The 16,820-nt window shown below is 47.4% G+C and overlaps 1 protein-coding gene across 2 annotated transcripts; it reads left to right on the top strand.

Moving 5' to 3' along the window:
• The first annotated feature begins 810 nt into the window (after positions 1–810).
• LOC149360559 (E-selectin-like) lies at positions 811–16,471 on the top strand. 2 transcript variants are annotated; one of them, XM_089572398.1, is made up of 4 exons: positions 811–1,119; positions 9,491–9,683; positions 14,831–15,004; positions 16,282–16,471. In XM_089572398.1, the coding sequence occupies exons 2-4, from the start codon at positions 9,494–9,496 to the stop codon at positions 16,320–16,322; spliced, it is 405 nt and encodes a 134-aa protein (XP_089428524.1). In that variant the 5' UTR covers positions 811–1,119; positions 9,491–9,493; the 3' UTR covers positions 16,323–16,471. The 2 variants fall into 2 exon arrangements, with proteins under 2 accessions (XP_089428524.1, XP_089428523.1); XM_089572397.1 differs by having other exon boundaries at positions 815–1,119; positions 9,510–9,683.
• The last annotated feature ends 349 nt before the right edge of the window (positions 16,472–16,820 follow it).

Here is a 16,820-nt window from a genome sequence, read left to right as displayed (position 1 = left end):
ACATCAAAGCGAGCTTTATTTATTTATTTCCTGAAATGTCTCCTGTAGAGACATTGTATGAAGCGGATGGCGTTTTATGGCAAACACTGATAATAAAATTACATTCAGAGGTTTTCGATGAGCCACTTGAATTCTAATGATCCATTGATGGTGACAGCTTAGGCGGGCAGGCCGTTCCAGTTCCGTGCTGTGCGCAACAGCGCTGAAAGTGCTGAAAAGTGCCGCTATTGGTTTTCGAGCGTTGCTCTGTATTGCAGTTGCTGCATGTGCTTTGCGTGGAGCTCTTTTTCTGTAAGGGCTATCCGGAGGCAACGATAGGAAAAACTAATGGAAAAGGTTAGGACGTGCTAACCTACGGCCAGACGCTAGAGCAGGTAAGTTTACTTTAGCTTTTAGTGCTTTGATCTTTTAATAGCAGCAATAAATACAGAAAACGAATCTTTGGAAGGTCGGAGCCAAATCGAGTTCGTTCGTAATGTTTCAAGCCACCTTCAGCCTCTCAAGGCCATCAGCGTGCACTTACAAAAAGTACCGCACCGTAACAGAGACTGACGGGCAGAGTCATATCTCCAGCGTGCTCGATGCCGAAGCGGGAGCAACTGGCTGAAATGATAACCGACGATGCGCTAACATCCGCTCTGGCATTCGTTATCTCGACTCTGAGTAAAGAGTCAAGTTCCGCTGCTCCCGTCGTATTTAGCTCGAGCAAATAAAGTTGCTTCTCTCTCTCTCTCTCCCCGTTGCAGACCGTCGGGAAAAACACCGCCATGAGCGTGCTCTTACAAAAATTTCCGCGTCGTAACAGCGGCGGTCAGGCAGAAAAATATCACAAGGCTGCTCGATGCAAAAGCGGAACCAACTGTCTAAAATGAGAGCCGACGTGGCGTTAACACCCCCTCGGGCATTCGCCATCTCGACTCCGAGGTGGAGTCGAGTTTCGCAGCTCCCTTCCGTCGCAGACCTTCTGGGGAAGAAGCGCTCAAGGAACGCGGCTCGCATTTGTGACCCACTCTTTCAGCGCTCCTCACGGCACGTGGCCACGCAAAAGCATGAAGACCCCATTGTTTCTCGCCATGGCAGCCATGTTATGCGCCAGATTAGCGCTTTGCCAAGAGGCCAGTAAGTGGCACATCGTTTATCCTTGTTTCTTGCTATCTATACTTGCAGCGTGCACTTGCTTGGGCTCCGGTAGTTGCTGTTTCCACCGCTGCGCAAACAAGCCTGGTTTTCTAATTCGAACTGGTAACTAAGCGAAGTGCGAAAATTGGGCGGTGCCTGTCCACATACTCTGCAGGTTCTTGAGCATTTCGTGAAGCGCGTCGACTCCCGGCTGCTCTTGCTTTTTCTTAGAGTCTCTAGTTAAATTATAAAAATCAGGTGTCAGCTACACAAGGTGTATGTAGAACGGTAGCGCTGCTTGACTAGAAGCCCATGCGTTAAAAACATGGCGGCTTTTTGTGCGAAGCCACAGCCGTCTTCGAAGGCTGAGGCGAACTAAATAATAACGCCTTAACTAAAAACCAAGAAATCTCGCGATGTCATCAACCTGCGTTCTGTGCACGTAAAAATAAAGCTTCAAACGCCTCGAGGTTCCCTATGACACATGAGATAAGACCCAACAAAAAAGACAGGACGAGTGCCGCCTTCAAATGCCATTTTTCGGTAGTTCGTTCTCGTTGTGTCTGCCTCCTTTGTCCTCGCCTCGTCTGTGACACTGAATTGAAAGGTGCGAGCATACCAGCAGGGCCAGCTATTTGTCTTTAACCCCAAATGGCTCATTTTTAGGACTATTTATGGCTTTCTTGAGAGCTGTTTTTCAGCACCGAATTTACGAGCAATATTTTGTCCCTCAATTGTGTGGATGGAGTGATGGAGTTTTGGTCACATAAAGAGACAACAGTGGAAATTTGTTATAACAGTCTGTTTATTTGTTGAATAGGAAAACAAACTTCAGATATGACTACCCCGCTAGACAACCCACAATACAATTTAAATGTGCAAAGGATGAGCTAGTTTCTTGCTGTGCACAAATGAAATTAGAGCGCTGTAAAAAAGGCGACACACTGCCAGCGATTTAACGGCTGCCTTTTAGAACTTATGGAGGGGAGAAATTTCCATCTATTCGATCGAAACCTACGCAGACCAGACGAAACACGCGAAGAAGCACAATGAGGAAGTGAGAGGGAGTACGGGGAAATGAGAAAATACGAATCGTGGCCGTGAAGTAGCAGGAAACGGTCTAGCAAGCGAATGCTCTAGGAGACTACCAGGGAAGATTACAATGAAACAAGTGACCTGGTTACAGACTGCTCTGTGCCGAATGCGCAAATAGAAATAGCAACTGAGTATCCGAGATTTTGTAAGTGTCATAGCATGTGACACACAACACTTTCTTCGTAGATTTGTGTTAGAAATCAACATAAAAAGGTAGTATTTCATCAACATAGGTCTACAAAACTCAATTTGAGCAGTTCCTCATAGTCTTTCTCGGTTACGGAAGTTAGACCAGCATACACCACAAACCATCAATTTGTAGAAAATCCTTTTCAGTTGCAATTTTCAGTGATTACTAATATGTGGATAACATAAACGTTCAAGACTGCATTCACTTCGTGATAGAGAAGGATAGAGCGCTAGATTTCGGCATTACCAAAGCGTTCACCAATACTTAGAGGGATATAAAGGAAATATACCCTTCAAATCACTGCCAAGCGCACGTTGGCCAAAGCATTTCTTCACCAGGAGGATATATGATACTCATGGCATATTTCACTCAGTGCATTCAACATTAGCCACAACTGTTGATTCGAACAGTAGGACTAAGAAATTAACTAAATTCACTAAGGAACATACGCTTTCATAGCAACTACCCAGCGATCACCCGAAAGTCACATGGGACTCCTCCCACACAGATGTTAAAAGGTACCTTTTCTAGCTAGTATGGGCACTAAGTGGCAACGGCATACCACAATACCGAGCGACTCTAATACTCTACAATTGCAGTGTGATGCTAGCAGAGGAGTTTTCACTTTGACACTTCCGTACGGAGCGGCAGTTGTTCGAGTGCTGTGAGCTCTTAGCCTCAATCCACACCGTCTTTCCGAAGGCAACATCATCCAAACAATGCGACTGGAACTGTGGCGAGAACATAGCACGAGGAGAAAAGGTAAACAAGTACTTGAAATTAACACTGATGAAAGGCGAGAAGCCCTATCCAATGAAGTCAGCGGATGACGAGATACGCCGGCCAAGGACGGCAGTAGCCGGCAGCCAGCCGTAAGCATAAGTGCCGCTGCCCCCTGCTGTGAGGGTATGCGAACATCTATATTTCTTTTTATTAAAAAGTGGTGTATATTCCAATCAAATGTACACAGCCAAAGCATTTCTGAAGCCAGTAACTGTAGCGGTGTCCTAAATGATGAAAAGACTAAAAATGTGTCATCATTTATTTTTCACTTATTTCTGAAACCCTCATGGCAATTTTGGCGTTTAAGTTCCTCTTCCCATATGTCGTCGCTGGCACTTGGTTCTCTATCGCCATGGAGCCCCACCTTCATGACCCATGTAAATTGACTTTCAGTGACACTTCAGCCGCAAGCGCACCATACTGCAGCGCAGTGTCTTGTGCATAGAAACGATGCTTAAAACTGGCCTCCTGCTCCGAGCGCAATCACTCATCGGCATTTGTGTTTTACAGGGAAAGCTGTTAAGCGCCAATTCCTGGGTTCCGCGTCGTCGTCGTCGTAGCAAGCTGTCGTCGGCGTAACCGCTACATGCGTTGCTGCGGAAATCACTCGGAGGGTGATTACCGTGGCAGGAGAATATGACTTGAGTGGAAGATTGCGTAACTGATGGATGGTGGTTACCACCTTAACCAACCAGAGAGTGGTTACTTTTAAGGAGGAGATTACGGCAAGGGTGTAAAAAGACGCAACCGGTAAGTGGTTTCCACGGGAACAAGCCTCAGAGTAGCTACGCTGAGGAGGAGGGTATGGTGAGAGCGGAGAAATCCCCAACTGGAGGATGCTTACCCGGTAAACCGGGTATGGCGAGATAGGAGGAATCCCGGACCGGTGGATTGTAACAGTGGAAGAAAGAGTGACGGGCGAGAGTGGTGGACGGAAAAGTGGGCAAATGATTGCTGTGGAAGGAGAAGGGTATGCAAAGAAAGGAGGAATCCCCAACCGGAGGGTGGTTACCGCAGAAGTAGGTGGGCACCGCTAAAGAGGAGGAATCCCCAACTGGAAGGTGGTTACTGTTGAAGGAGGGTGTGGAGAGAACGGAGGAATCCCGGACCGGAGGTTTGTTACAGTGGAAGGAGGAGTGTAGGGCGACAGTGGTGGAGGACGGAAAAGTGGGAGAAGGATTGCTGTGGAAAGAGAAGGGTACCGCGAGAGGGAAGGAATGGCCAACTGGAGGGTGGTTACTGTTGAGGGAGGGTATGGCGAGAACGGACGAATCCCGGACCGGAGGATTGTTACAGTGGAAGGAGGAGTGTAGGGCGAGAGTGATGGAAGGACGGAAAAATTGAAGAATGATTGTTGTGGAAGGAGAATGGCATGGCAAGAGAGGAGAATCCCCAACTGGAGGGTGGTTACCGTGTAAGGAGGAGGGTACCGCGAGAGAGGAGGAATCCCCAACTGGACGGTGGTTACTGTTGAAGGAGGGTATGGCGAGAACGGAGGAATCCCGCACCGGAGGATTGTTACAGTGGAAGGAGGAGTCTATGGCGAGAGTGGTAGAAGGACGGAAAAATTGAAGAATGATTGTTGTGGAAGGAGAAGGGCATAGCAATAGAGGAGGAAACCCCAACTTGAGGGTGGTTACCGTGTAAGGAGGAGGATACCGTGAGAGAGGAGGAATCCCCAACTGGACGGAAGTTACTGTTGAAGGAGGGTATGGCGAGAACGGAGGAATCCCGCACCGGAGGATTGTTACAGTGGAAGGAGGAGTGTAGGGCGAGAGTGATGGAAGGACGGAAAAATTGAAGAATGATTATGGAAGGAGAAGGGCATGGCAATAGAGGAGGAATCCCCTACTTGAGGGTGGTTACCGTGTAAGGAGGAGGATACCGCGAGAGAGGAGGAATCCCCAACTGGACGGAAGTTACTGTTGAAGGAGGGTATGGCGAGAACGGAGGAATCCCGCACCGGAGGATTGTTACAGTGGAAGGAGGAGTCTATGGCGAGAGTAGTGGAAGGACGGAAAAATTGAAGAATGATTGTTGTGGAAGGAGAAGGGTGTAGCGAGAGAGGAGGAATCCCCAACTCGAAAATGGTTACCATGGAAGGAGGAGGGTACCGTGAGAGAGGCGGAATCCCCAACTGGAGCGTGGTTACTGTTGAAGGAGGATATGGCCAGAGCGGAAGAATCGCCGATTGGAGGATTGTAACAATGGAAGGAGGAGGGTATGGCAAAATCGGAGGAATCCCCAATGAGCAATGGAAAAATAAGAAAACACTTTCACTGGCGATAAACCTATTGAAGGAGTGAAAAATTTGGTAAGGGTTTCAGGAAGTGAAACCGAGCGGATGTGCGGAGAAGTTCATTCTTCAATTGGAGGGGATCTTGAGCTTTGCCTTACCGGTATGACGCGATATCTTTAGTAGGCCAGCACCCATATATGCAGAATTGGTCATTCTCTAGTTAACATGCATAGATGGCGGCGAGTCCTCGTGTCTGGTGCAAAGACTGACATACGTAGTCACTCTATTTGCAGTTTAAGGCTTCCTTGCATTTGATCCGGACAAGACTTTACCAAAGCTGCGTTGAGACAATTCATTACAATCCCTCTCTTGATTTACTTCGAGTGAGCACTGCTATATGGGAGAAGTGCCTTCTTCGATCTGAGATTGAACAACCAGCAGGTATGGTCTTATAAAATGAAATTTTTATGTCGATGAACTTTATGCTGTTATAGCGTGGCAGTTCGAAAGTAGAATTCAGGCCTTTTGAAGCATCTTTGAAAGATGCAAGAATATCAGCAACTGCTTCGCCAATTGTTAAATCTTTCGGCTTGTCCGTTGTCAATAAAAGCGATCTACATATCTGAATATGCACAGATGAAGAAGTGAGCTTAGCAAACCTTTGTCAACTCTAGAAAGAAAAATGTCAGTAATAGCGGGCGCAACACATGAATCGACGCAAATGCGAGCCTTTTGTGAGTAGGAATATTTACTCAAATTGTTGGCGGTTGACTGAAGATAAAATTCTAAAAGGGCTAAAAAACTTTCGCTGCTCACACCCAACCTGTTCTGTAAAGGCACTTCCCCCGTCTCTTCAATTACATTTTAATGCTATATCGTAAAGGACCCCGTGCCATGGAAAAGCCGGTGTCGTCGTCAACGGCGTTGGCCATGAGTGAAAAATCCCACAAGCATTAATAAATGAAACCGAGTAGGAACTTGGTCGACTTGGGGAATCGAACCAGGGTCTCCGGAGTACGAAAAGACCAAGGCAACCACTCCTCAACGCCAGCTCGATGGGTTGGAATGAGCGAAGGCGCGTCTAGTGATTACGGTGTACTTGGGTGCTTTAGATACATGTACGTACTATGGTGCATATTAGTAATTATGAGCATGGAAATTGCACAAGTCCCAGTTAAGCGAGTAGCAAAGTACGTTTCCGCTTCTTTTCCTCTTCGCTTGGCGCGTACGCAGCGCTATTAGGCGGCACCCACTAAAACCACTCCCTCCTACACCTCCTCGCAATGTACGGCACTGCCCTAGCAGATAGCGTGCGAAGGTAGCACCTCCCGCTCGTCTCATCGGGCGCAGTGGGGCCGGTAGCGGACGCAGGAATCACGCGGTGAGCGGCGAACAACGCAGCGCACTTCCAAGGCATGTTCCCCACGAAGCTTGCGGCTTGCTGAATGTTCGTTCGGCGCCGAAGCTTTGCTGGCGTTCGTGGCATCAGGTTTGCCGAGAACGATGTGCCGACGAACTACGATTGCAAGTTGAACTTAGGTGAGAAGTCACTAAGAAAAGTAATGAGAAGAGGACAAAGGAGGAGAAGGCGCTATCGCATCAAATCTTAAGGCGAGGCTTAAGCGTACTCCTGATTTTTTATCAGCTCTAAATAATTCTTTGTGAAGAATAGAGTAATAAAGGTCCTTGATGTCAACGAAGAAACCGAAGGATGCAGTCAAGAGCCTGAAGCGAGTTTCGTACAAGGAAACGGTCTTGGGTCTTCAGACTTCAGCTGCATTTGGAGATAGTTTGCTATTGGAAATGGTATTGCAGATTCTATTTGCTATTAATATGCCGAAGGAGTTAGCAGTCTGATAGTCATCTGTGGCGTTCAATCTGTATACGACTTCTAGCGACAAGGAAGATTAATTCAGCTACCACTGTTCCATAAAGCCAGTGTCTTCTGAAAATTGTGGAAATAGATAACCTGTAACTCTTGTAGGAAAACCTGGGTGGCACTACCTTTACGCAGAAGTAAATTTCTCAGATTGCTCATGAAGTCCTTGCTCTTGTCATGATTCGGGGGATAAATTACCAAGGAATGATGGACGTCCTCGTCACACAACAATTCGGGCGCAGACTTCAAGTCGCACGACAAATTTTCTTCGCGCAGATTTACCTGCATGCGGAGTTTCGTGGTCAACTAAAACAGCAGAGCAGCTTTTTCGTGCGAGAGACGTGCAACTCAAAAGAGATGTGAGAGTGGTAAGAGCTGCGCACCACTCCGGTCACAAAATAAAAGGGATAAAGAGAGGGACATCTTTGCTCTTGTCAGAAATGTCATGCGGTTATATCTCGCTCTCCATTAAAGAGACTTGCACTAATTCCTCCTTCAGCTATGTCCAGAACAGCTCGTGTACGGAGTTACGGATTAAGCGGAGGTTTCGCCACTTAGCCTGGAGGGAAATGGCTCGCGCTTTCCTCTCCCTGCAATCGGTCCCGAATACATTGAGGTCGGTATGTTTTAGTGCACACGTCTGCGTGGCCCAGGGCTCTGGTGTCTACAGCAAGGAGGTCGATCTACAGTAAGACGCTATCAGACGACTTAGTATCATCCAGAGGAAGAAAGCGAAGGCGAAAGTTCACGTCACACGCCTTATCCTCGTGTCAGGAACTCATTGATTCAGGGGCAATTAAACGCACAGGTGGCAAAACACAAAAGGTTCTATTTCAACAAAAAGATACGCGTTATCAAAGTCGCACATATTGCTGGCGCTCTCGCACAGTCGAGCACCGCGCATACATTCCTTCTCGTCTCTCTCCTGTCCACAATGCCGGCGTCCGGGTTTCCCTCAACTGGGCGCTTAAAAACACCGAATAAAGACAAACATACACAGAATAAACGCACAAACACTCACTCGAGGCGTGCATATGTGCTGGAGCTCACTTTCCAAGAAAGGCTGGAGGCCTCTGAGTCCGCGCTTCGGGTGTCGATTGGACACGCGGCTCCGAGGCCGAAGAAGCTTGCCGCCCGACTAACGAACAAAAAAAGGTCACCCGCCAATACCGTCGTAAAATGGAGGGAAGCCGTCCCCCCTCCTCATAAACACAGAGAAGCAAATACATATAGACAACAAAAAAACGCTTGCTAATATGGGGCGACCCTCAAGGAAATATGTATAAAAGTGAAGGGTGCTCGCTTGGACTCGTAGCCGACGAGGGCCAGCGAGCGCAGCACCACTGTTCCTGCGCGGTTAAGGCAGCAGCTTTTTGCTAAGATGGTGCATCTGCCAAGAGAGGTAATTCCTGGATGCTGGACTAAGAGCATAATACCAATAAGCGCACAATGGGAGGCCATTTTGGCAGATACTATGCGACTGCTATTGCCCAAAGTTTGAGAAAGCATGCACTCTATAAAAAAAGCTAAAGTACACTAAGGGAATCGGAAAGAGCTTAATCGCGGAACATAAGACATAAAAATGGTTGTGTGCGACCACAAAGACTGTTTGGCTAATAAGTAAAACTTTAGGTCGAGTGGCGAATAGAAAGGCAACTGAATGACCACAGACGCTGTTTTTATTTTCCCCGATATTTTCTAATAATGTTTGATTCGCTATTCTTTTAATATTAGGGCATACATTCTGTGCAAGCGCCATGGACGCTTAAATGATGGTCGCTCTGTGTTCGTTTCCTCCGACTTTGTTCTTTGCTCTGCACCAAACGGGATCTCAAAATGCATTTTAACTGACTCTTACATTTTTACTCTGCAAGAGGACCGGACGACTGACGCAGCAAAGAAATGAGCCGCTTTTCTGAAGTTTTTCAGCTTTATTGCTTTCTGCCGATTTTAAGCAGCAAACATTGCACCATTAATTATCGATTAATATGTTTGTTAGGTATGCGGTCTTAGCTGGAATTTCCGATGAAAAGAAATTAGCACACTGTTTATGATGCGTTAGATACAATTGGGCCGGAGCGCTTCATCTGTGAGTTACTGCGATCATTCGATAGTTTTTATGTGACCCCCTTTTTTTCGCAACTGAAATATCAAGCTGCTCCAACCTTGCTGCATTACACCTCAGCCGATGTTCTCTGGCGCAGTCGTGGATTGCGGCGACCTGGAACGCATCGCTAACGGTGCTGTGCGCCTTGAGGGAACTGTGCTGGGGTCAAAGGCCACATTCTCGTGCATCCGAGGTTTCACCCTGGTCGGCAACCGCACACGCACCTGCGGGGACGACGGTAGATGGTCCGGTGAATCTCCGTTTTGCGATGGTAAGTGTGCAGCCTAATCGGCGCGGACGCACGCGAAGCTTATTTCAAATTCACTCATTGCATCTTTCGACAGATACGTTAAACCCTGTCCTTTTGAGGCGTGCGAACGATGATATTTTCAATGTTTTGAATTAGACAATATGCAGATCTTAGGTTAGGTTTGATGGCTTATCTTCAGAGCTTGATTTTGCGCAAGAACGGGGCTGTAGGCGGTAGCACTGATGCTTCAAAGCAAATTCTGATATTTAGAGATCTCAGCCAATGCTGCTCTAAAGTGTTTTGATCTTCGTAGACAAAAACCGGCTTTTTATGATGATAGTTCAGTCCCCAAACGCTTCCGGCTAATGAATCTCTGGTAGTGTAGGCGGCGTAGTTGCATTGGCGCTGGTACAGACGGATACAACTCAGGCCCTTCTTTTTCCTGCGTTTCTGAAGAATTAGGAGGTTCAAGCACTCTAGCTCTTTAAGAATACTGGCACTTCTTCAGTTATGGCAAATGCAAGAAATCGTGTGTCGCTCTTTCAGTCATAATTATGAAGCAGAAACCAAACATTTTTATTTTTCAGAGGTGTGAAGCTTGCATTTTTCCATCTTTTCATTCCTCTTCTTCTGCACCTTATAAACTGAGTCGCTCTGGGACCCGAAAACCTACAAACCATTCTTCTTTTGCTCCGGCTCAATATTATTTCTGCGACACCGAAACAGCTTCGCGTGCCAACATTATTGTTTGTAAAGGCGCTAACCAGTCAGACTGCTTTTGACGTCATATCGGTGTAATCGCTGAGCACACCTTTGATTGCTTTTACCGTGCATAATGACAAAAGAAGTAAGAAGGATATTGTCACGCAAACTGCAAATATTCTACGCAGCACTTAGGGTGCATGCGACACCTGCCTACCGGGTACACTGCGGAAACAATCAAGAATCATCGCAGAGGCTGTATCACTAAACATCACAGGTGCTTTATGTTGGGTTTAGTGGCGCATACGCAACTAAGACTACCATGGGCCGGGACCGAGCTATCTAATCACACCACATCCCAGAGCCAAGAACCCTAGAACAAAAAGTCGTCAGCACGGATAATGATTGATACATGATGCCACACTTAAGATCCTTACGTGCTGTGAAGGCTAAAGCCTCTTTTGCCTAAATGCGTTTTCTATAAAGACCTTCAACCTAAAGGCCTTTGTTATTGCCAGTGCCATTATGACTCTCACAATTAGTAGCGTCCTTTATCATTCCAAAACTACTACTACCACTGTAACTATCACTACACTAACAACTGATGTCTGGTCAAACATCTTTGTTTCATTGACTGTGGCCACCCATTGCTATCTTATGGCATACTCCTGATGTCATAAAAGTCTATGATGACGTCACTGGGATTTTCGGACTAATGCTGCTGGACAACAACGTCGGCTTTCATTGCCGATGAGCCGTACAGTGCTTTCTTCTTAATTAAGAAATGACTCGTGAGCACACGTGTTTTGGCTGTAACTTCTAAAAGCTTCTTTTCGAACATATCCTGAAATGAAGCCATGTCATGAAAATTTATAGGGGTTTAGCGTAGTTAAACTGAGTAGACCAGCGAAAGCAGGTGTTCATTCTGCAATTGCAGGGGGCATTTAAACTCTGCCTTAGGGGTGTGGCATGACATCTTTAGCGGGTTAATGCCCATGTATGCTGAACTGGTAATGCCTACTTAAGATTCACAGATGGCGGTGAGTCCTCGTAACCACTACCAGCGCGGTGGCGCATCGGTTAACCGCTGCGCCCCTGCACTGGCAGGTGGCTGTTTCTATCCCAGCCACCCGTCGGGATTTTGCGACCCATCTTGCTCTTCCCGAGTAAACTCTTGCGCAGATGACACGACGCTCGTCCGAACTTACCTCAGCTTACTCGAGTTACTATCCGAGCTAACCCGAGTAGCTACCCGGGCTGCTAGGCAACCCGGGGGGCAGCAGGGTGGTCCAAGGACCACGCGACGAGCGGTCAGACCTGGCGTAGTACTGCTTCCGCAATAATAACAACATGACGGAAAAAACTCGGGAGAAACGGAGACGCCACGCCCCCAGCCTTTGTTAACCAAGTGCTCATGAAGCCGTTCCTTTCCGCAGTTTTTCTCTCTCGGAGTCGGCAGGGGTTGAAATTTCCTATACCTCCCAGCGACTGCGAATTGCAGAGGGGAGCCCCTATTCCTGCTTCTGTTACGTTCACAGGAAATGGTGCATGAGTCATCTCCATGACAACGGACGATCTAAACACGCGGGCGCGGGGGGGGATGTTCTCATGGCATCGGCATCACGCACGGACTGGTCCAAACTCATGGCCGCTAGTGGAGGGGGGCGGATGTATCGTTGTCCGTGTGCTGCGTGCGACCGCGCTTTAGTTGGTTTTTCGTACACCCTTGCTTTAATTTCGTGGCATTTTATAACTTGTTGCGCTCCTGGTCAACACTGGTAACCGCAGTTCTGTGCCACTGTATGGAAAGCAGGCAAGATATTTTCCATGGTTTCATTGGCACAGAATATCCTTCACATTATTTTCGGTCTAAAAGAGATATTTCTCAAAATATACTGTGTGTATATGTTACAGCATTCCGTACAATGCGGATAATGTGCGTCGACGCACCAGAGGTGTTAAGTTTGTCTCAAACTGCGCAGCTCGCATTTTCAGCTCATCATTTCTTGCTTCTATCACGAAATACATATGCGATCATTCCTGCATAAAGTTTGCGCAGTACAGATGTATCAGTCTGTGCACAGTGAGTGCACGCAACTTAAAACATGCACGATGTACCTTACAGTCATAAATCATTTTTAAAAAATTGTTTGATATTTATGGAAGGGTGTGAAAGCAAACCACTGTCACGCAATGGTGTCCGAACTGACATATGCAACGGCAATAAAATTTCGTTAACTTACAAATGCGTAATAGGTTCCCACAACGTGCCGACTCTTTGCGGAACAAACCCGACGGCTGCTTCGTCAAGAGCAGCACCTAAATCATTGTTCATGATCCACGGTGCCGAAATGAGTGGTGGTTCCCGAGAAAGCGAGTGCATAGTACTGATTCCCGTTGTATCCGTGCTGGTCTGGGTGCTCTGTGTGCAGTTTTGAAGGTCACGAGCACAAAAGCAAACACTACCGTAGTTTGCGCAGCACCGACAACACTAAAACATGAAGGAACGCGACGCCAAAGGGTCGCACCGGCGCCGCAAGGCAGGAGACAAAGCCCGAGATAACGCGACTGACGGAGTTCGCGTAATATGCAAAGGATGCGTGGTGGTTGCAACGGCGGCGCGGCTCAGAAAATTAAAAGGTGTAGAGAGAGGGAAATCTTTCCTCTTTTCAGAAAGTTAGTACGGTTAGATCTCGCTCTTTATTTTACAGGCTTGCGCTAAATCCTCCTTAAGTTCCGTTCCCAACGGATGGTCTATATACGGAGTTACGGATTCAGCGGAGGTTTCTCTAATTAGCCTGGAGTGAAACGGCTGGCGCTTTTCTCCCCCTGCAGTCGGTTCCAAATACTTTGGGGTCGCTACGTTTTAGTGCACACGTCTGCGCGGCCCGTGGCTCGGTTGTCACACGTCTGCGCGGCCCGTGGCCTCGGGCAAGGAGGTCGGTATACAGTCCGACGCTATCAGGCAGAGGAAGAATGCGAGGGCGACAGTTCATGTCACGCGCGGTATCCTCACGCCAGGAACTCATAGATTCAAAGACAATTAAACGCAGAGGTGGCAAAACCCAAATGGTTCTATTTCCACAAAATGTTATTTACAGAGCTAGAATACGCGTTCACAAAGTCGCACATATCCCTGGCGCCCTCGCACAGTCGAGCACCGCGCATACATTCCTTCTCGTCTCTTACCTGTCCTCAGTGCCGCTCTCTGGGTTTCTCTCAGCCGGGCGCTTGAAAGCGCCGAAAAAAGACAAACATACACAGAATAAACGCACAAACAGACCCAGAGGCGTGCATATGTGCAGGAGCTCACTTTCCAAGAAACGCCGGAGGCATCTGAGTCCGCGCTTCCGGTGTCGATCGGACACCCGGCTCCGAGGTCGAAGAAGCTTGCCGCCCGACTAACGAACAAAAAAAGGTCACCCGCCAATACGGTCGTAAAATGGAGGGAAGCCCTCCCCCCTCCCCACAAACACAGAGAAGCAAATATATATAGACACGAAAAAGACGCTTGCTAATAAGGAGCGACACTCACGGAAATATATGTATATCAGTATAAAGGGCGCTAGTCTCGAAGCCGACGAGGGCCAGCGAGCGCAGCACCACTGCTCCTGCGCGGTCAAGGCAGCCTGTGGATTTTCGCTAAGATGGTGCCTCTGCTAAGAAAGGGAATTGCTGAATGATGGACTAAGAGCATAATAATACACCAAGGAGCATTACGGAAGGCCATTTTGGCAGATACTATGCGAATGTGATTGCCCCAAGTTTGAGGAAGAGTGCGTTCGATATAAAAGCAAAAGTACACTAAGGGAATCGGTAAGAGCTGAATCGCTGAGCATCGACATGAAATTGGTTGTGTGCGAACACAAAGGCTCCTTGGCTAATCAGTGAAACGTCAGGCCGTCTGGCGAATGGCAAGGCAACTGGATGACCACAGACGTTTCTTTTTATTTTCCGCGCTATTTTCTGCTGAAGAGTGATTCGCTTTTCTCGAGTATTAGAGCATACATTTTGTGCAAGTGCCGTGGACGCTTATATGCTGGTTGCTCTGTGTTCCCGCCCGTTTTACTCCTACTTTGTTCTTTGCTCTGCACCAAACGGTATCTGAAAATGCATTTTTACTCACTCTCACATTTTTACTCTGCAAGATGATCAGATGACTGACGCAAGAAAGAAATGAGCCGCTTTTTTAAAGTTCTTTTTAGCTTCATTGCTTGCTCGCCATTTAAAGCAGCGAACGTTGCACCGCTAATTATCTTATAATATTTTTGTTACGTATGCGGTCTTATCGCGAACGTCCGATGAAAAGAAATTGGCACATTGTCTTATGATGCAACGTTTTGTGTGTGAGTTATTGTGATCATGCGGAAGTTTTTATGTGTCCCCCTCTGTTTTTTTTGTAATTTAAATATCAAGCTGAGCCTATCCTTCTTGCATTAGCACTGAGTCGATGTTCTCTGGCGCAGTGGTGGAGTGTGGCGGCCTGGAAGGCATCGCCAACGGTAATCTGCGCGTTTTGGGACACACGTTTGGCTCGAAGGCCAGATTCTCGTGCTTACAAGGTTTCACGCTGGTTGGCAAACGCACACTCACCTGCACCGCCAACGGTACATGGTCTGATGAACCTCCTTATTGCGAAGGTAAGTGTGCAGCCTAATCGGTGCGGACTCGGAAGAAGCTCATTTCAAATGCACGCAGTGGACCTTTCGACAGATACGTTAGAACCTGTTGTTTTGAGGCGCCAGAAGGATGGTGTTTTCAATGCTTGGCATTACACAATATGCAGATCTCAGGTTAGCTTCGACGGCTTATCTAGAGTGCTTGATTTTGCGCAAGAACGGTGCTGGAGGCGTTAGCACTGGTGCTTGAAAGCAAATGCTCATATTTAGAGCTTTCAGCCAACACTGCTGTAAAGGGTTTTGATCTCCATGGACAAAAAACTTCTTCTTATGATCATGGTAGAGAGAGGGTGTGGTTGATGGTCCTTTGCGATCACAAAAATGAACAAGGGAGGGGAAAACCTATGGTTGCTTGAGCCAACGTTTCGACAAGGGGACTTGTCTTCGTCTGATAGTTGAGTCCCCAAACACTTCCGGCTCATATATCTCTGGTAATGTAGGCGGCGTGGTTGAATTGGCGCTGGTACATGCGGATACAACTCAGGCCCTTCTTTTTCATGTGCTCCAGCAGAATTACGAGGTTCGAGCGTTCTAGCTCTTCAAGCATACTGGCACTTTTGCAGTTATGGCAAATTCAAGAAATCTTGTGTCGCTGCTTCAGTCATTATTATGATGACGAAGCGAAACATTATTTTTTAGAAGTGTGAAGCTCGCATTTTCCCACCTTTTCATTCCTTGTCTTCTGTGCCCTATAAATTCAGTCGTGACACGGGAACAGCTCCGCGTGCCAACTATATTGTTTGTAAAGTCGCTAACTAGTCAGACTGCTTTTGACGTCGTATCGGTGGAATCGCTGAGCGCACCTTTGATTGCTGTCACCGCGAATAATGACAAAAGAAGTAAGGACTTTGTTGGGTGCAGCCTTTCGAAACGGTGTTATTGAGGGTGGACAGAACAAATACAGTGTTTTTTTAAAGGTAGTACGATCTACTGCGAAAGTAGTCGGTGAACAAATCTCTCTGGTAACTGCACTAGAGTTGAAGAAACACTCGAGCGAAAAAATGATTTTGTGTGGATAAAAAGCAAAGAGGCTAATGTTCCCCTTCTTACATAAACCAAATGTGTCAAATGCCCTGGACCGGGTTTTGATGTTCTACACAAAAGGGCAAACGCGACTAAATTTTGTGCTGTTTATTCGGTTTCTTGCACTCAAGAAAAATTCCATTATTTCTTGTTGTTCAGTAACGACCTCATTCATAATATCACTTTTGTTCTGTTTGGCTACAAATTTGGCGCAGTGTTAGCTAATGCTGGTGCAGCGAGCAATAGCCGCGGCTAAGGTCAACGGACTCCTGGAGCAAGGAATGCCGACCACTACTCCCTCGTCAACCTCTTCCTAACCCACTACCCTTAACCCCCATTTCAGTCAATAAAGTTTATCAATGAATCAATCAGTAATAAATGGCATGGCCACTTTATTTACTTTTACGTCGAGGTCTGGCTTCTTTTAAAATGCGCCAAACGGCAACCCTGGTCAGTCTGGAACTCGTCGCGTACAGATGTTTCGTCCCGGTGCTCCGCTCTCCGCCAGCAGAGCGAGGCCTCGTGGTAACATTCCGCCGAGCTCGTCCACCACCACCAAGAAGTTCGCTAGGCCGGCGAACCCCCTCCCCCCTTTCCCAGTAGCCTACGTCACGACTGCGGGATTGGTGACGGATTGGCTGTGGTGGACCAACGGACAGGGCTGCAAGTGCGGAGCCGAGAGGCAAAGAGTCGGCTGCCTAGGCATGTCGCGCGCGTCGCCCCCTCTGTCTTTTCCAAGAGCAGTCTGGGTTGT

This window comes from Amblyomma mixtum, chromosome 2 (assembly GCF_055824585.1).
Source record: "Amblyomma mixtum isolate Tamu chromosome 2, ASM5582458v1, whole genome shotgun sequence".
NCBI classification, from domain to species: Eukaryota; Metazoa; Arthropoda; class Arachnida; order Ixodida; family Ixodidae; genus Amblyomma; species Amblyomma mixtum.
The sequence above is the reverse complement of the archived record's forward strand: the minus strand, read 5'-3'. Positions and strand labels throughout refer to the sequence as shown.

Coding starts and splice junctions, on each gene's coding strand:
- LOC149360559 (XM_089572397.1), top strand. CDS start 1,050: ATGAAGACCCCATTGTTTCTCGCCATGGCAGCCATGTTATGCGCCAGA. Junction 9,684..14,830: donor TGAATCTCCGTTTTGCGATG/GTAAGTGTGCAG, acceptor TCTCTGGCGCAG/TGGTGGAGTGTGGCGGCCTG. Junction 15,005..16,281: donor TGAACCTCCTTATTGCGAAG/GTAAGTGTGCAG, acceptor AATTTGGCGCAG/TGTTAGCTAATGCTGGTGCA.